Source organism: Salvia splendens, chromosome 15 (assembly GCF_004379255.2).
Source record: "Salvia splendens isolate huo1 chromosome 15, SspV2, whole genome shotgun sequence".
NCBI classification, from domain to species: Eukaryota; Viridiplantae; Streptophyta; class Magnoliopsida; order Lamiales; family Lamiaceae; genus Salvia; species Salvia splendens.
This window is the reverse complement of record NC_056046.1, coordinates 13,621,230-13,641,369: the sequence shown is the minus strand read 5'-3', so window position 1 is coordinate 13,641,369 and position 20,140 is coordinate 13,621,230. Positions and strand designations below refer to the sequence as shown.

At 36.1% G+C, this 20,140-nt stretch overlaps 3 protein-coding genes across 5 annotated transcripts; 1 reads left to right on the top strand and 2 right to left on the bottom strand.

Annotated features, from left to right (window-relative positions):
- Positions 1–2,392: 2,392 nt before the first annotated feature.
- On the bottom strand, positions 2,393–10,924 carry LOC121768749 (transaldolase-like). 2 transcript variants are annotated; one of them, XM_042165290.1, is made up of 13 exons: positions 10,780–10,924; positions 10,564–10,678; positions 10,403–10,481; positions 10,193–10,268; positions 9,344–9,427; positions 9,125–9,229; positions 8,798–8,878; positions 8,608–8,672; positions 4,797–4,866; positions 4,640–4,717; positions 4,169–4,266; positions 3,969–4,104; positions 2,393–2,707 (listed from the first exon to the last, which is right to left on the bottom strand). In XM_042165290.1, the coding sequence occupies exons 1-13, from the start codon at positions 10,837–10,839 to the stop codon at positions 2,561–2,563; spliced, it is 1,194 nt and encodes a 397-aa protein (XP_042021224.1). In that variant the 5' UTR covers positions 10,840–10,924; the 3' UTR covers positions 2,393–2,560. The 2 variants fall into 2 exon arrangements, with proteins under 2 accessions (XP_042021224.1, XP_042021225.1); XM_042165291.1 differs by lacking the exon at positions 9,344–9,427.
- An 833-nt stretch (positions 10,925–11,757) lies between these two features.
- LOC121766721 lies at positions 11,758–14,286 on the top strand. Its single transcript, XM_042162981.1, has 3 exons — positions 11,758–12,561; positions 12,708–13,237; positions 14,151–14,286. The coding sequence occupies exons 1-3, from the start codon at positions 11,758–11,760 to the stop codon at positions 14,284–14,286; spliced, it is 1,470 nt and encodes a 489-aa protein (XP_042018915.1).
- Positions 14,287–16,400: 2,114 nt separating this feature from the next.
- LOC121766559 (non-specific lipid transfer protein GPI-anchored 7-like) lies at positions 16,401–19,176 on the bottom strand. Of its 2 annotated transcripts, XM_042162828.1 has the most exons (3): positions 18,694–19,176; positions 17,912–17,953; positions 16,401–16,614 (listed from the first exon to the last, which is right to left on the bottom strand). In XM_042162828.1, the coding sequence occupies exons 1-3, from the start codon at positions 18,992–18,994 to the stop codon at positions 16,592–16,594; spliced, it is 366 nt and encodes a 121-aa protein (XP_042018762.1). In that variant the 5' UTR covers positions 18,995–19,176; the 3' UTR covers positions 16,401–16,591. The 2 variants fall into 2 exon arrangements, with proteins under 2 accessions (XP_042018762.1, XP_042018761.1); XM_042162827.1 differs by lacking the exon at positions 16,401–16,614 and having other exon boundaries at positions 17,648–17,953; positions 18,694–19,175.
- Between the last annotated feature and the right edge of the window lie 964 nt (positions 19,177–20,140).

Below are 20,140 nucleotides of genomic sequence, written 5' to 3'. Positions count from 1 at the left end.
TCAAGGGACGAAGGCGGCGAAAGCGGCTAGAGCGAGGTAGGGTCGAGGCGAATCAAGCCAGGCGGGCTCGGGATCGGGCTCGGGGGAGGCTCGAACACCCTTATGGCGGTGTACATGACTGCCACAATGGCGGACACTTCCCGCTTCTCGCCCTCCCAATACCAAGCCTGGTGGAACGGAATTGTGTATATGGCAGCACAACTTGGCCTTCCGCCTCCTATTGCACCTCCACCGCCTTCGGGGGATGATTCGCCGGCGGAGTAGTTTTTTTTTCTTTAAATTTATATTTTAAATTATGCAACGTTTAATTTTTAGGATTTTAATTGTGTGTTTTTTATTTTTTTAAATTTTAAGTTGTATTTTTTTTATGTTGTGTGTTTTTTAATGAGGTGTATTTGTTTCAATTGAATTGGGTTGGAAATAAAAATAAAAAATGAAATTGAATGAATAGTAATATAAGGAACGGATAAGGAACGGAGGGTTGCAGGTTATGTTCCTTAGTTAAGAAATGGAGTAAAAAAGTATAGTGGGGTCCGCAAATAGTAGTTTAAGGAACGGTATAACAACAACGTTGTGGATGGAAATGAATAGATAATTTATATAACTAGCACACTTATCCTTTTTTTTAATTAAAAAACCATTCTAGAAAGGGAGAGTATTTGAGAAGGTAATATACATTTTTTTTCATTTTGAGGAGATATCTTTACCTCTCCATCAATTGAGAGGTAAAATCCTATAACTACCATATTTGTTTCTTTTCCTGAAAAACCATTCTCCAAAGAGAAAGGTATTTGAGAGGTATTACACATTTATGTTTTGGAATGCACGTTGTACTATTATTTTATTTTAGAAAATAATTTACCTTTCTATGTACCTTCTCTTTGGAATGTCCTGATTTTTAAAAAGGTATATTTCACTTTTTGAGAAGATAAATAAAGGATATACCTCTTTTATTTACTTTTCCTATTTGAAGATGCTCTTAGGCTCTTTTTTAGTACACGAAATTAGAATGGAAGTGAACTGGAATTAGTATTTTATGATATTAAATTACAACGAATTGAATTCTAATTCAATTTCAAACCTTCTATTTGGTAAAATGAAGTACTAATTGGTATGAAATTAATTTTGAAAAACTTGTGCACACACTGTACACACACTATATTTATATATTTACCAGCATTTGTATTTTGTATACATGTATAATGACGAATGATATGCTACATACTTTATTTTTATATGAGCATCACTCTCGTTTGACACACCTTTATCATTGTTCGTTTTGATTTAGTATATATTTAGTTTGATCATAATACATTAAAAATATTATTATTTTTTATTTCACAAAATTCATAAAAATTAAAGCTTGATTTATTATTTTATTAATTTATTTAAAATTGTAGAGAAAACGAGCAAATCGAACTTTGATTTTTATGAATTATATGAAATTAAAATTTTCAATAACATTTTTAATGTATTTGAATCAAACTAAATATATAAATAAAAATGAACAATACTAAAAGTGCGTTAAACGAGATTAGTGATCGCATAAGGAGCTCATATAAGGTATGTAGCATATAGTTCTCCATGTATAGGTACTTAAATTTAAAGCACTTATATTGTTCATTATTCATTTATATCTTGATCGTATATTACTTATATTGTTCATATTTATAACTCCATCAGTCTTTTAAACTAGTAATAGAAAGTGGGAAATAGTTAAAATATTAGTTAGAAGTCAAATCCATATCATTAATATTGTTTAGTTATGTTTAATTGAAAAAATATAAGTTGTAAATAAAATAACGGAGTAATTTATTGTCAATAAATTTAAAAAATAAAACTATTTTTCAACAACGAACCAATGAAACAAAATAAAATAATTTAAAAAATAGTGGAGGCATGAATTGTGTCCGTCTTTTATTTAATTTTTAACATTTGAATTTTAAAAAATATTACTTAAATTTAATCTTATTAAACATTTCAGTTAAATCATCTCCACCTATTTACCCCAAACTCAAACCCATTTTTGAATATACGTCACACCAAAAAGTAGTTTTAGTCCAATCATTTACACCAAATTCAAAACTTACACCATTTTTTAGTTTTTGTCTCATAATTTTTTTGTTGTAACACCATATTCGGTGTTGTTTCACAAAAAACACCAAAAATGGATTTGAGTGTAGTGTATGGTTGGAGAAGATTTCTACACCAAAACTCATTAGAGAAGATTTCTACACCAAAACTCATTTTGGAGTATGGTTGGAGATGGTCTTAGTAAAGTTGTCAATTGTCATTGCTCCAAAATACGGTTGATTATACTGCTTCCTTACCAAAAATCTGCACCTAAAAAGTATCAAGCACGACTGAATTATGCGAAGAGAAGAGCTGAAGATACCGATCCACAAAATTAGTTAAATATCCCGTGGATTTTGGAGAGACAGTTTGAGGAACTTCACAGCCAAATTCACCAGAGTAAAAAGATTTATAACAAAAGATCTCGCAGCTAACTCTCTTTACCACCTTAATTCCACCACTGAAAATCTTCTACTTCATGATACCTTTACACATTAGGGGGTGGCCAGATTTTGTCGAATAATTCTTCAACCCGCGTCGATTGGCTAGCATACCCATCCATTCCAGCTGTTAGAAGCCCCATCGCTGCAGGTCCCAAAGCAGAGGCAAAGCTATTCTCGTCCCAGTTGACAAGCTGAAAATTGATTTGCCATTTGAGCATGATTAGGTTAATCTTCAGGTACAGAAGAAAAAGGAATTTTCAAAAGGTAGGAAACATATGTACAAGGCCAGAATATCTGAAATAACTAATTATAACAGCATTATTTTTAAACACTGGAAAGCTTTGAATTTTGTGTTAATTGTGCATTGAATAGAGCAATAAAGAATGAGTGCAAGGTTCGGTTCCACTTTGTATATCGACTTAATCTTCTAGGATAAGGACAGAGAGAGGAGCTCTGAGGTTATCTTCCCCAACAAACATCTAAAGACATCTCAAGCTCATTACGTCTAAAGATAGTCACAGATTGATCCCATGCATTTCCCAGGCCATGTTATAATTTCCACCACTACACTAAACATATACCAATATAAACCATTTATTCCAATTCTTGTTTGATGGTTCCATGACCAGATCCAGAGGATAGGCTAAAGAAAGACTCCTGTGTGGTGTGTAAATGTTGTTTAGGCTTATGGTTTCTTACCCCAAATCTCAAATTTCCTATGAAGGAACAACCATAATCTACACAGGAGACCAAAACCTAGTGGTTCAATTATTTTGGGTAAAAATAGCATAATGTCCAGATTTTAATCAGTGATCACTTTTTAAAAAAATGTACCAGTGTTTAACTAATTACATAATCATATACCCAGCGTTCCACAAAAGTCACAAAAATGTCCAGCAACTCATTTTGGTACAAGAATTATTATGTTACTGTTGGAAAGAAATATGCGGCATTGATTCTTGCCACCTCAAATAAAACAAAAGATTCGGGGGGGGGGGGGGGAGGCAGAGGAACAATTTTGAATTTAGTCAAGAATGCCCTATAGATACATTTTTATTAGGAAGGGAGAGATAAAGCTTTTTAATGTCTAAAAACAAGGATATATCCATGACAACTGTAACAGTCACACATGAGCAAAGATGAAACAAGGTTTGCCTAAAAAATTGGAACTCATGTAGGGTAAAATGCATTCAGAGAACTCACTGACACCTGATGTGAGTAAAATAAAGTTTTTTCTTTTCTTTTAGGGGGCATTTACTTTGAGTGATGGGATAGATTGATAAAATATAGGATTGAGTATCTGAACGATAAGATGGTCAAACAAGTAGCTTGGATTATTTTTAACATTTAATCATAGCACTCAAAGTAAACGCCCGCTTAGTGTTTCAAGGTTCAAGTCTTTTCTTATAGTAGTATATCTATATTATATAAACAGCATTAAAGCAAGCAAACCTCTTCATTGCTAAAATTATAGGAGACTGCAGTTTGTGGTGATAGCCTCCTTATAAGAGAATATTTCTCATCAGGAGGTGTCACTGATTCCTTAAGCACCTGCAATATCTTCAATGGGCAGATAATGTAATCAACCCTGCAAAAGAGAAACCGTCATATACAACTAACTGATAACTACAAGCTCGTGACAGGAATATTACCCTAATAGATTAAACACGTCTTGCTTGTTACGAATTGCGGCTGCCATCAATTTCGACTTGTGTCCATATTTATGAATATAATTATAGGTCTTTGTAACCTGAAATCATGATAGTACCAATAAAAGTTCGACCTTTCCCTTCTCATATTAAATAAATGCAACAATGAACTAAGAATAAAGTAGAAGTTATTGACAACAAATCAGAAATCATGACTATTAACCTTTTAACAAAAATGTTTCAATTTATACAGAATAGTAATCATATTCTCCAGCTAAAAAAATTTTGAACAAAAATATCACTATTTTTAACAGAAAACTCAAACTGTGTTTAATTAAATGATATTTACAAGTTACAACAATGGAACTTGTGACCAGATGTGGAAAAACTTAATTAATCAGGAAAAACTGGCAGCAAATTCAGAAAATTCAAGATAGTCTAGTTGGTATAGGTTTTGCAACAGGAAAAACTGACCAAAGCCAACCCAGGATCTTCTCCTTTACTGAGAGCAGCTTCTACTTCAGAATCACCAGTATGGTTGCGGGCCCAGTCCTAATAAAGAACAGAGTCACTTATTTAACCATAGTAAATAAATTACAATTGAGCACAAATTAATTCAAGAATGAATTACCCTAAGGCGACCGACAAAAATTTGAATGATGGAAGCTCCGGCTTGAGCTGCAGCAGCAGCCTGGCAAAAACTGTTGATACACATTAATGCGGTTGTGAGATATTTTACAAGAAAGAGGCATGCTGTTGTAAGTGGAGAATGCCGGCACATAAAATATATGGAGTTCAACAGGACCCATAACTTCTGTTGTATGTGTCACTTCATAATCATCATTGTCATTTTAGGAGGGAGGTCATAGTCATTGCTTGCGGACATGAGCCTTTTTGTGTGGCTGTCTGATATTGAAGAGATCAAATGTTTGAAACTCGTTCAAGTTATATATTGATCAGCAGATCCATATTCCCCAATCCCCTTGCTACAAGGTGAGCCTCAGTTTTCTGAGTCAGAGGAGTAGAAGCCACCAAAGCAAATCTATCAACAAGAGAAGCAGGCAGCAGCATCAAGGAAATAAAAGGAGGCTGCGGCAAGGGCATGGCTGATTTAGATGTATTCTGGCTACAAGGAACAAGAGAGGCTAATGTGCTGGTGTAGCCGTTAGGCAGCAGTCCTTTCTGGAGAAACATAGAAATAGCAACTCCTCGATGGGATTGAGTATGGCTAATAGGCGATCAAATAAGAACTTGTACATACGACTGCCCCTGCTAAAAGAAATAAGATAGCTACAGAAACTAGATATAGACCCCCCCCCCCCCACCTTCACCCCCCAAGTTGTATAATTTTATTATTGACTTAACTCTTAAGTGGTTACTGGTTAATAAAAAATCCACAGAAGCTTTAATCGACACTACCTTACTTTTTTTAGTATAAGTACAAGAAAATAAATTCAAAAAAATAAAAAATAAAACAGATAACTTTTGAATCACATACAATATTATGAATTTGAAAGTTTTGTCATAAAAACATAATGAATAGAGATCTAAAAATTCCAAGTTTAGCATCATCAGGCGACTTCACCTATGTAGTACTTGTCTTTAGCATGGAAAGATGCTGGACTTTAATCAAATATGTTACTTTCCAATTACTGTCAAGTGGCTCTTATGCCATTCATATGTAGGGTTGTCCTTGAGGGGCACAGGTTTTAGGTACTACCTAGAGAAATCAGAAATCAATCATCAGGTTCAGCAGTCCTTGAGGTCATTAGGAATGAGTTAACATTGCTTATGTGTCTTGGTTTTCTTCAAAACAGCTGATGTGATAGAGCACTTTGCTTTTAAGGGCCAAAGTTGCTTTAATACTCCCTCCGTTCCCTCATAGTTGAGGCGAAACTTTTCGGCATGGAATTTAAGAAAGGATGTTGAGTGTGTTAAATAAATAGATAAATAAGTAAGAGAGGGGAAAAAAGTAGAGAGAATAAAGTAAAAAGTGAATAAAATGGAGAAAATAAAGTAAGAGAGAGTAAAGTAAGAAAGAGAAAAAGGTTACTATATATGGAAATGACTCAATGATGTGAATCAAATTGTACATTTTTATTCCCCTAACTTTACATGATTTATATAGTTTGATGCTTTCAAAAGTATGTTTTGTGGTGTAGGAAGAATAAATGGTGAAACAAAGAATGAAGCTCGGATTGTGAAAAAGCTGTCCAGAAAGCTCTCAAAATTGGCCACCCGGCCGGGTTAATTTCATGCCCAATAATACACCCGGCCGGGTGATTTTCGCGAGGCACGAAAATTCCAGCAACGTCTCAAAGATGGCCACCCGGCCGGGTCAAATTTCAGCTGCAAAAATCTACCCGGCCGGGTAGGTGATTTGAACTGCAAATTGGCAGTTTCATACGGCAGTTTCCTTTTCCAAGAAGAAAAAAAGGCAGAAAGGCATGGAAAAAGGGAAAAAGGGAGGAGAGAGGAATGGATTAGAAAAAGAAAAGGTGATGTGATGGTTCTGGAAAAAAAAGGAGGGGGATTGGAGAGAGAGAGGGGGATAGACGACGGGAGAGGAGAGAAAAGGGAGGAGGAAGGTCCGGCCTACTCTCCGACGATCCGACTCCAAATCCCAACTCCACTCATCAAGAGCTTGAATCCTACGGTTTTAATTGCAAATTCACCATGTGTTTAGGCTAAGCTTCCTTTGTTGCTCCAAGTTGTAATCTAGGCTTGTATGGATGTTTTTACGCCATTGATCTCATGTGATTGTTTCCAACAATGAGCTTAATATCATTCACTATGTTTTTGGCTAATAATGTAGTGTTGTTTTGGTCCTTTGCTATTGTCTCTTTAACATAGTTTAGGATTGATTGATTGTTGGATTGCTATCAAATTAGAATTGTTCAGAGGATAATTTGATAGTGGATTAAGTAGGTGACTATAGTAGATGATCTTTTATTCCCGCGCTTCCGCAGGAATTTAATATCATTGAAAATTAATTCATGGAACAAGTGTTCAGCTGACTGTGAATTATACGTCGCAAACATGTTCAGTGCACGCGATTAGGTTGATGTTTTAATCCCTTCGTATGTTTCATTGTTAAAGGTGTAGAATAATACAAGCCTCGTGAGCAACTTGGAGTGACATCTTTCTCCATTTTCGTACCTTAGTTTGTAAATTTAGTTTATTAATTTTGTAAATTCTTATTAAATAACCTACGCCTCTGGTTCGACACTCGAAGTACTACAGTCAACTCTGTACTCTTGCAGATAGATTGTAATATTAGAGCTATTTTATTAAACTTGTGTGTTAATAATCCATTAATATAAAAGCTCGAAAATTACACATCACTCAACTATGAAGGAACTTCCCGAAATGGAAAAATGGCTCAACTATAAGGGAACGGAGGGAGTATGAGTTTTCACTCAGGGACAACAAACATTTGAGGTGGCATATGGTTGTTCACCTGACTATACTTCATTTTTTTCCTAGAGAAATTTGAGTAAAAACTCCCACCTGTGATCTCTTATAGAGGGACAAAATCTTGAAACATTCATTTGTTAGGCTGCCAACAAACAATGTTGGAATATCCAATTTCAATATGAGATAAGGTTTTTATGAAATAACACCCCACAAGATGAGTCACATTTTCAGCAGATAAATATCAAGCTTGCTCCTACTACTTTTGTCCTTTTAAGGTTATTGGCAGAGTGAGTGCTGTAGCTTATCGGTTTCAGTTACCTGTGTTGACTCGTCTTCGTCTAATTTTACGTTTTTACCACGTCTCCCAGTTGAAGGTACTGGATGAGAATAATGAGGTCCGTATTCGTCGAATCGTCGTCATCAGATTTGCTGGTAAAAGAATCAGTGTGTGATATGTAGACAAAATCTTCGCGGGAGGATGAACGTGTGGTCCAAGTCTTTATTAAGCTGTGGGATTGATAAGTTGATAGGGCTACATCGTTGGGAGTTTTAAGGCCAATTTCCACATTTCTGTCTTAAGAGTAAAGTTGTTTCGCGCATAAGGATGGTGTAGATAATGATCGGTCAATCCTAGTTTATCATTGAACATCGTAGTGCAGAATATAATCAGCATGTGTTGTACATTGTTTAACACAGTAAGAGGACGATGTACTATTTAATTATGTTGTTTCAATTATCTCAAGTGCCTCTAGGGCCAGTCATATGATGGGATGTTATCAATGCATGTTGCTATTAGGTAGGCAGAAGTTTTAAGTTAGGGTAATGTTTCGATTAATCTTGTAATCAGTACAGTTGCTAGGGAGAAGGTACACAGGGTTTCCGGGGTTTCCTTTCTTATTTGATACTCCTAATAAACTAGTCTTCCATCACTAGAACTTTTAAGGTGTCCATAGTTAGTGTAGTTATTTTCTCTAGAATCTTTTAAATGCTATAGTTTCAAAGTTATGTAGCGATATGCTCAATACCTGTAGACAAAAGTCATATGTGTCTGAATGCCTTCCAACTCCAATATCCTTGATGCTTCAATTCCCTAGAAAAGCATAAAGCAAAGTGATAAAACAGGTAGACATGATCAGAAATAATAACTCAATTTTGGTTCAACTATTCAGCTGTTCTAAGAAGTGAAATCACTATATTAAAGTAGGAAACACTAACTTGCCAAGTCGCAGGAATTTTGAACAACAAACGCTCGGAAGATACACCAATCTTGTTATATAATTTCGAAAGGTCATGTACCTGAAAAAGCAAATTCAAACTGTTGATCAACGAACCTTCTGGTGAGATCATGTATGCAAATAAAAGAAGGTTTGTGAGATTATATATTTAGGTAACGTTGGTGAAAATATTTATAAGCTATATTATACTATGCAACAGTAAATAAAGTGCTATTAAATTACTATTATATGGTTGAGCAACATTATAGCTTAGCAAGTTGAGAGGCAGAAGACATAAGACCAAAATGAATAATCAATCAAATGTAACCTTTTGAACAATGGCTTGAGTGTCATATGCAAGACGAGCATCAACTTCAGTAGAAACGCGACCAGGCACAAGCTTTGCAAGATCACCTCCAACATTCACAAAAGCCTATCATAACACAACAATGATTAAATACACACCCAAATAATGCATGCAGTAACATGTTCATAACCTCATACAAAATTCATGCTATTAACTGCATGTGCAATTTACAGGACCTACCTTGTTGACGAAGCAAGATATTCGATCATCAGATTTTTCAAAGGCATAACACTCTGAATCAGCCAATGCAGTATCAACAGCGCTCTATAAAATGAAAGAATAAACTGAATTTCATCTATTTAGCAATGAGAGTTTAAGTGTTTCTTAGTCTCAAAATTCCTATGTTTCTCAAATAAAAGTAAAAACGAGGAATTTAAAAGTATGAGCATCCTTTACTAAAATGTACCATAACGCATTTATTATCTTCTTCCTTATGTTCTCATATATTATCGGGAAAAGTGACCTTTTTGCTAGAGTACAAGTAAGTGACTCAAGTTTTTTTAGATACAAATATACACGTAATGTTACTCATCCCTAACCCTAACCAAATCCACTGTTAACTCTTTGAGTTTTCTTTTACTCCTATGATTATATAGTGGTAGGAACAGAGCTATCTTTTATATGGAGCTTAATATGTAAAGTCTTTAAATGGGAGCTGATACAGGAATTGGTTCTCCAAATGGACAGTCTTTAAATGGGAGCAGATACAGGAATTGGTTATCCAAATGGACAGTCTATAAATGGAGCAAGCTGACACAGGAATGGTTAATCGACGTGATTGGAACGAGGAAACAAGGAGATAGCTGAAGTCCTCACTGAAAATTAAATTTAGTAAAGCAATATTGTTACGGAAGGAAGGTTTTCGCTAGTGGACTTGTACCTAATTCTTAGTTCAACATGTAAACTAGAAGAGTTTATATCTACCTAAATAGAATTTAACCTGAAAAAATTAAGAAAGAGGCAAAGTAATAAAAAGTACTACTACCAGCCAAGTTTATCAGTTTACTGAAATAAAATCTGGATAATTACCCTGAATTTAGTATCGGGAAGGCTACAAATACCCAGGAGTAAAGAGGAACTAACAGTGGCAGCGGTAGGAGGAAACCTGTAGATTTTAAGATATAATCAGTAAATTAGGAACAGTATAACAAAAAGAAACACCAATACACACATTACACGTAAACATAAATGTAAATCGAGATTTTTGTAGCTATTCATTTCACGATTTTGAAACCCCACCTCTCGAAATCATCAAAAACGACCGTGTCCGGAACAATTTCGCTGTAACTCGTAACGGCATCCAATTCGGTGCTCAAACCTAATTCCAAGACCGGAATCCACTAATAAAATGTAACAAAACAAGAAAAAAAATCAAAACAAAGAAATAACGAAAAATGCACCGGTGTCGACCGACGAAGAGAAGTTAGCAGCAGCTCGAATCGAAGGGTAAAACCGCCGAGGCTTGAAAACGACAGCCGAATCTACCGAGCGAGCTGGAATCCGCAGTCTCTTCACCTACCGGGAACATTACACACACATACACACATATCAATCGCCACCAGGTAATTAAAGCATACATACATGTACAAAGAAAGGTGTGAGAGTTTGGGATTTGCCTGGAGAGATGAAGTTGGAGAGAGAGTGGAGGATAGCGGAGAATGCAAAGTAGATGACATAATTGACAATGGATAATGATGGGAAACAGCTAAATGTGGTGAATGTATCAATGTTTATGGATGAAGATAGTGAAGCACTGTGATTTTAGCGAGAATATTTGGATAAATTTAAATCCAAAATATGATTACGAGAAATGGTTATAGGTGGGACCTGCTGAAATAAAATTTGCACGTGGCAAAATTAGATTAACAATCCCACGTGTTAACTGATTGGTGTTTGATCATTGATCAGTCCATTCAATTTTGGTACAGTATTTATTTATTTTTGGTCCATTGGACTTTTCTCAAAATTGCGATAGTATAATTTTCTATTCTTCTATTCCAAATTAATCGATCCATAGTCGTTTTTTTAGTTACTACTCCCTCCGTTCCTCTACGGTTGAGGCGGAACTTTTGGGCACAGAGTCTAAGAAAATGATGTTTAGTGGATTAAGTAGTTAGGTAATAAAATAAAAAAAGTAATTGGACTTTTTGAATTTCATTTTTGATTTGAAATTTTTATTTAAAGTAAACACAATTTATGTTACAAATTCAATTTTGAAAATTGTTTATTCTTTTGTTAATTAACAAAAACTTCAAAATTAAATTTTGAATTTAAGAGAGAGAGCAGAGTACACATATGCTAGAGAGAAGAGTAGAAAGAAAAGTCTTTTTTTATTGATCCATTGGTGTTGTAACAGTACATTAAATTTACAAATGGGGGAATTAAATTGAAACTGGCGCCCCTTCACATTAATTGCACTAAAGGAGCTGTAACAGTACATGAAATTGAAAAAAAAAATTGATAGGGGGAAATCTGGCGCCATATTCTAGTCATTGCTATAAATACTCCTCCACCAACTTCAAACATTAAAAATCTCAACCAACAAATGGAGTAAATGCTTTCCTTAGCTATTGAAGTCTTTTAAATGTTCATAAATGGGGCACCAAGAGTATTTCTCAGAATTCAAAAACCAAGTGGTCCAATTCATCATCGGAAGGTGTGTGGGCGGTGTACCTCCTCGTGGCACACTTAAGGAAGCACAACTGAAGTTTACAATCTCCCGGCACACCTGTACAAGGTGGTGGAATGCTGCAAAGAAACAGCAACAACGAGGAACATCAGTTCAATTGGTAAGTGTAAAAAAAGTGAGGCCTTACCCCAAAAGGTTGCATCTGGATGTTGATCTATTAAAGAGTATGCATTTCTCCAAAAGGTGCAACCTCTTGAGTGTGGCAGTGGGTTTAGGTTGTTCAAAAACAATAGTATGGAGGTGGGTTAAGGATGACCTAATTATACCACACACATCGGCCATTATGCCCAATCTAACAGCTGCAAACAAGCTGTTGCGGCTGAGATTCACAGTTGAATCATTAGAACTTGACAGAATCCTGAACAAAATTAGGTTCAGAAATATGCACAACACTATACATATCGATGAAAAGTGGTTCTACATGACTAAAGGAGCTCAGAGATTCTATCTTGCTCCAGGAGAGCAAGAACCTCATAGAACATGTAAAAATAAGAAGTTCATATCAAAAATAATGTTCATGTGTGCAGTTTGTAGGCCATTGTTTGGTGTTCATGGTGAAGTGTTGTTAGATGGAAAAATTGGAATTTTTCCTTTTACCAAACAAGTTGCAGCCAAGAGATCAAGTAAAAACGGGCAGGCGGGCACTATGGAGACAAAACCCATAGAGAGTATCACAACAGATGTGGTGAGGGATTGCTTGATCAATAAGGTAATGTTTGCATCTCTTTAATGCATTTAATTTATGCACATCAGCCATTACATACCATTGAGCCTACATTCTCATGACACACTGTTAATAAATGGTGTAATGTTGTGCAAATGATGATTTTATGCATGCCACATTATTGAGAACAGATATTGTCTGCCATCATAGCCAAGTGGCCAGATGGGGCAACTAAAGTTCTCAAGATACAACAAGATAACACGAGACCACACATCAAAGACAATGACCCAGTTTTCAGAGAAGCTGCACAACAAAGTGGTTTCTCAATATCAATTGTGCAACAACCACCTAACTCACCTGACACCAATGTGAATGATTTGGGTTGGTTCAGAGCAATACAGTCACTACAAACTCAGACTGCATGCAATAATGTGGATGATTTAGTCAATGCAGTTGAGAAATCATTCCATGAATTACAACCAGAGACTTTGGATAATGTTTTCCTAAGTCTTCAATGCTGTTACATGGAAATTATGAAAGTCCAGGGTCAGAACAGATACAAGCTGCCCCACATGGGGAAAACACATTTAAGGAGGACAAATCAACTTCCACAGAATCTAGAAGTTCCAGTGGAGCTGGCTATGCAAGCAATTGCTTATCTGCGAGACCAGGGGAGCAACCAAGGATTGGAGACAATTTCCCAAGCCTTAGGATTAGGAAGGTATAGAAGAAGCTTTTGTGTTTTTTGGATAGACTGTCAATGTGCATGAATGATGCATTTATTGAAGGAACATGAATGCACATATTATGCTAGTTTTTTGTGTTTTGAATTGACTGTCACTATGCAACAATGATGCATTTTGTGTTTTTAAAAGGATGTAAATGTGCAACTATGATGCAATTTGTGTTTTGTAAAAGGATGTAAATGTGCAACAATGATGCATTTTGTGTTAAGGTTGTGAATGATGCAACAATGACAGTTGACAAATAGAAATTCACAACATCACCAACCAAAGTCACAACATCACCAACCAAATTCACAACATCATCAACCAAAGTCACAACATCACCAACCAAATTCACAACATCACCAACCAAAGTTAAAACATCACCAACCAAATTCAAAACATCCACCATCAACAATGACACACACTAACAGCCCATACTACAGTAATCACAGATCACATATCACAATTGGAAATCAATTCTATTAAATGAAGCATATAGAAAGATCTCACCCATATCACGGATTCATGCATTTCTCCCACAATGCCTTTCCAGCCTTGGTGACGACATATCTCCTTACACACTCTTCATCCGACATTAAGGTTGTATCTCCTTCATCGCCAACCTCGCATTTCTCCCACAACGCCTTGCCAGCCTCGGTGACGACATATCTCCGTTTAAATTCTTCATCCGACATTAAGGTGGCATCGCCTTCACCACCAGCTAGGCCTCCAGTCGGGGAGGCGCCGCCTTCACCGCCAGCAATGTATCTGGTCGGGGTGGCACCCCCTTCACCGCCAATTACACCTCCAGTCGGGGGAGAGTCGCCAACGCTGCCGGCGGGCTCGCCTATGGAGGAACGACAGATGTTCGACCATAGATGGTAAATTAACCCTTCATCATCTCAGGCTGATTCTCGAGATCTACGGCGGGAACCGGCCGAAATACGACCTCTACCCCGAGAAGCGGCTGAAATACGACCTCTTCCCCGAGAAGCGGCCGAAATACGCCCTCTACCACGCGACGCTACTGGAATACGAATGATGTGAGGGTTAATCCAGCCGTCTCCATAGGCGAGGGGGCTGCGTGGCTGTCTCCGATCGCCTGCGTTGGCGATGTGCGACCGGTGCATTGTTTGGGGTCGGCGAAATGAGAGAATAGACGACGCGTGAGTTGAGAGAGAAGAGTACAATCGACGTTGCGAGTGAGAATAGGAGGGCGGAACCTTGATTTGGTATTCGAATTTCAGAGGCAGCGATGGATTTTAGATCTAGGGTTTTAAGGATGAAGGAGATGAAGAAGAGAGAAGGGGGACGTTTTTTGTTTTAGAGAGAGATAGGGAATGCGGCGTGTGATAGGGAGAATTAAGGTTGGGGATAGTTTTTTTAAGTGTGTGATTAACTTAATTAATTGTGATAAGGGGTGTTAATTAAACCAACTAAATCACCATTAAATATGCTGATTTTTTCCATTTTTAGAAACGACTCAACTATGGAAGAACTTCCCGAAATGAAAAAACGACTCAACTATAGAGGAACGGAGGGAGTACTAGATTAAAGGATACCTATTGATAAAATTGAGTGATTACTCCCTCCGTCTCAAGGAAGATGACCCATTCCTTAGGCGGCACGAGATTTTATGCACTTTTATTTTGTGTGTTAGGTGGAGAGAGTAAAGTAAGAGAGATGGAAAAAATAGAGATACATGTGTTTCCATTTTTAATAATGAGTCATATTGTTTGAGACAAATCATAAAGAAAAGTGAATCATCTTCGGTGGGACGGATGGAGTACTAATTTGTAAACAACTTGAAGGATAGACAATTGATCTAAAATAATGTTAAATCCTGTAACCATTTAGTTAAGAATAGACTAACCTTATGCTACTCAATAACACCATTAAAGTTTATACTCTTTTACTAGATGTTTCAAGTTAAAAAGGACCATTTTCTTTTCTTTTTTAAGAAAAAAATAAGCATTTTATTTGTCTTATTTTATTTCTCTTTCTACTTTATCCACTTCACTTTATATTCTCTTTACTTAAATCATCTCAATAAACTTAAGACAGATTGAGTATTAGATACATGCAAGTACACCCTCTGTTTCATAATAGTGGGGGCATTTTATCATTTTGGTAAGTATTTCCATAGTAGTGGAGTCATTTCCTATTTTTATAAAAGTCAACACATTTTGTCTAACTTACTTTACTTTATCTTACTTTATTCTTTCTTCGTCTCTCTCTACATTTTTCATTTCCTACTTTATTGTTCCTACTTAACACAATTTTTCTTAAATCGCGTGCCGAAAAGAAACGCTCCACTACCGCGAAACGGATGGAGTAATACTTAAACGCTAATTTTTTTAAAAAAAATAGTGACACACATGCAACATAAATATAGTATCGTTCTTAAATTTTTATGTCATAAATATTTTTATTAGGTTATAAAGAAAATCAAAACACATTTTTCAATTATCATAATCTTATTACAAAAATTGAAGAATAAAGCAATAAGTCAGTTTTGGTTAATTAGAATTTAGAACAATCCATTTGGTATCTAGGCAAACCGTGTTAGTTTCGGGATATTTTGGGCTCAGGCTAGCTAGTCGAACTTTTTAAATTTTGGGCTTTTCCACTTTATACTTGGGCTATTAGGTTCGGCCTGTCGGTCCGGACATTTTTTACAGCCGAATGATGCTATTATGTGGTTGGATATTCATTTTATCTAACAAAATGTCTCGTTCTCCTTATAAAAACATGACTTGAATGGTATAAATAGTATTCATTGCATCACTTTGACGTACGCAAAAGTTTAATTTATTTTAAGAAAAGTTTCATTATAAGAAATAGTCAAATAGTTATACTATCATAAGTATATAACTAATATTTTAAGTTATGTGATAGGGTCACAATGACACTGACAAAGAGTAATCACAATCTTTGTCAATAAACTTAGTCCTATGTTGTAATTCTCCGAATTTATCATTGATAGTAACATTGTTCAAAACGTATGTGGCGCAGTGGCGGAGTGATATGTTGAAGTGATAAGATTAATAATTTATTAATCAATGATGCATATTATTTTCATAGTATTTAGATTAATCTTAACTGTACTCACAAGTTCACAACTGAAAATTAGAAATCGCAATTCAGGATCCAAACTATAAATAAAAATCACGCAGTGTAGTAATAGCAACAACATCCAAACTTATTAACCTCCTCTACCATCAAAACAAAATAAATCATACATAGAAATGGGTATATATCTCGATTTCTTCAACTAATAGAAGAAGGTGAAAGCTGAGGCCATAAGGAGAGCCGGCATCCCCATCTGTGTGAGTGCACCAGCACCGTTACCGCCGTTGCCACCGGGTGTCTGATACGAGACATTAATGTCATATCTTCCATATCTTTTATTTAGTTATCTTTTGATTCATAGTATATTTTCCTATATTGTTTTCTTGTTCCATAAGCTAGTATTCTAGTATTATAAATAGGGATAGGTTGTTATCATTTTATTCATTCAACCAGTTAATGAAATCAATATTTCGCCCAACTTGGCTTGAATCACAAAACTCTAATTCTCTATCGCTGCCGACGAGAACCTCTCTCGCGCCCAGCACCCCCTCTGCCGGACGTCTTTGCCGACCCAAACCTCTTGGGCGCTCGACGACCACGGCTTCGGTTTCTTGATTGTGTGGAATTCGAACGTTAAGGAAGGCTACCCTTAACAGTGTCGCTATTTAAATACATAGCGTGCCAAACTTTGATATAAATAAATAAATAGAGATAAAAATATTGTATTCTCAAACACCCATAAATGTTTGGAAATTGGAACCAGTGATAAGATGACTTTTAAGACCATTATTGGTTGCTAATGTAAAGTGAAAACAAACAAACAGATGCAATTCAATTTGGACAAACTATTAGGTGTATATTATTGGGTGTTTGAATAGTTGGTCGGCCACGTGGGTCAACATTTAGCAGCTCGGAAACAGCGTAAATTTGGCCACTGTAGGTGCACTGATCAAATCATGGACCTTATAATAAAAGTCAAATCTATGATAATCCATCTATTTGATTTGGTAATCGCTATACTTATTAATTACCAAAAGATGCTTCCTTCTTTTTCTTTGTTTAATTCCAAATACACAACCTTTAGAGAGCTTCTAGTAATCCAAAACCTAATTAATTGGCTAGCGAAACTTCAACTGACAAATGTTACGAATCAACAACATTAAGGTGATGGTGAAAGTTAGCCTTGTATTCTGAGTTAGTCAGTTTTTAGGCAGTATTGTTGTGAACAATCATAAATTTAACCATTATAGTAGTATTTAATATTTACATATGTGTATATCTCTGAATAGTGTGTTAGTATAATTAATACCCCAATAAAATAACGAGCATGATTAATTTGTAATATTCATGTGTCTATTAATCTTTGCTATCAATTATGTGTAATATTACTAAACAAAAATGTAACATGGGTGAGGGGACTTTTACATAGTATATTAATCTAACGAATGAGGATTGAGTCTCGGGATGTAATGAGTTTTATGAATTTAATTTGACAATTAATACTTTATTTATTTTTCAACTTTGGGTAGGGGAATGCTAAATTAAAATTAGTAGATTGATTAGTATTAGTAAAAGAAGAGGCATAATTAAGTTACCTGGAGGTGGGAGAGATGAGGAGCCTGGAGCGTCAGCAATTGCTGTTGACACAAACCAAATTCATTATGTGTATTAGCAGGCCATTCATAAAGACAACATGCGTATTTCTATTTTCCACTGTTTTACCATTCATACTATTCACACAAATCTTAGTTCAAAGTTCAAACATCAATTCAACTTTTTAGGTAAATATTTAATCCCGAATATAAACAGTAAGTTACCTCCGTCCACTGTTATAAGGCTGGACAAAATTTCAAGAAATGTACTAATAGAAATTAATTGAGAAAAAATTAATGGAATTTAGGTCTTACTTTTATATACAAATATGCAACTTTGAAAATCGGAATGGGTTTTTATGTAGCGTTGTTTTATGAGTTAATGAAAAGAGATGAAAAATAGTGATACTAGTGTTACTATTTTAGGAATCGTTTTATTTTTAATGAGACAATCCAAAAAGGAAAACGTTTCATTTTTAATAAGACATAAGGAGTACTAGTTTTGTGGAGTAATAAAATGTGAGTGGAATAAAGTTAGTGAAACGTGGAGTCTATTCCAAAAATAGTAGTAAAATATAAATGAGACTTATATTGATATACTGACGAAAATAGCAAAATGAAAATATATTGGTGGACGGTAGGAGTAACTCGTGACGAGTCGTTAACTCTGTGAGTCACATACTCCTCTATGTCACACCAACAAAATAATCGGAGCAAGCTAAAAAGCAAAGAATTAGCCAAAAATTGAAGAAATGAAGAGGTTGAGAGAGAGAATGTGCAGATACCGTTGCAAGCACTGGTATCACCAGGGAGGTTGCAATGCTTAGGGAGCTCAAGAGCTTGAGTGATATTGACGGGGAGAGCGGCTGGGTTTCTAATCAATCCGCACAGACAAGGGAGCTGAGTAGTTATCACAGTTCTCATGGCGTCGCAGCACTCCGCTGAGGGTTTCCTCGAGTTCAAGTAGTCCACGCAGGGCTCCAGCTTAGAGGCGCAATCCGACGACTGCCCCTCCGCCACTCTTCCAGCGGCCAACAGCACCGCCACCGTCATCACCGCCGCGATCGTAGAGGACCTAATCGCCATTGAAATTGATAGATCGGCCGAACTTAAAAGGAGGGTGGGGTGGGGTGGGGTCGTTGAGAACTCATATTTATTGAATTTGATAGCGTGTGAAAACGGGATGTTGAATTAGTAAAGCATAGGGAGTAGTAGATGGTTTTCCCGTTGAAATAACATACTCCATGAAATGGTGTGGAAGCCCAGTCTAGCATCTACATCCTTTCTAGCAGTTTTTAATGTCTACATTTGACTAATTATTTTCATATTGACTTACTATGTGTTTTCAAATTTTAGTTGGGAATTTTTGAAAATTGCTTTAGTCAGAGATACCATCATCCTCGCCACGACGCCACATTTCATTATCTGTAGGTTTGGTATATGTTTCCTATTTAAATATCTTTGTGACCATCTACAAAGATACCCTCAAACCTAAACCTGAAATGGGATCCAAGCCCCTTAGCTCAAGTGGTTGAGGGTAAGGATACTGCGCCATCCTGGAGGTCACGTATTCGATCTTTGATGGCCCATCTTGGGGATTAATTTCCCCTGGGAGGGTTCTTGAGTCACTGGCCTGGACCCAGGCGCTGGGGGAGGTAGCCTGTTCATGGCGTCGCCTGGATCCGTGCTTGGGGGAGGTTGGTTATACAGACTGGTTCCTTCCCAACCCGACAACGAAGCGCATCTCGATTGTAAGACGCTTCACCTCCGACCGTTAGGCCGGGGGTCCGAGTCACTTCGGGGGTAGATGGGGAATCATTGTTGATCCTCCTTTTTAAAATAAAGAAAAAAAAACCTGAAATGGACACGTAAATAGCATCTACAAAGATACACTAAAACATAAATGGGCAGGTAAATAGCATCTACAAAGATACACTAAAACATAAACTTGAAATGAGGTATGTAAATAGCTCCAATAGTACTCCAAAACCAATCTCATTTTTTATTTTTGAAAAAAAAATACCTATCTTTAGGTTTACACAAAACTCAAACTCAAAAGTTTTTTAAATTTTATGAGTAAAAAAAACATAATATAGAGAATATTCTTTTAAGTTTGAGTTTAGTGTAAATGATTGAAGCAAAATCATATTTAATGGGATATTTACACTCAAATGAGTTTGAGTTTAGTGTAAATGGTTGAAGATGCTCTCGTGGCTTCTTCAAATTTCTACT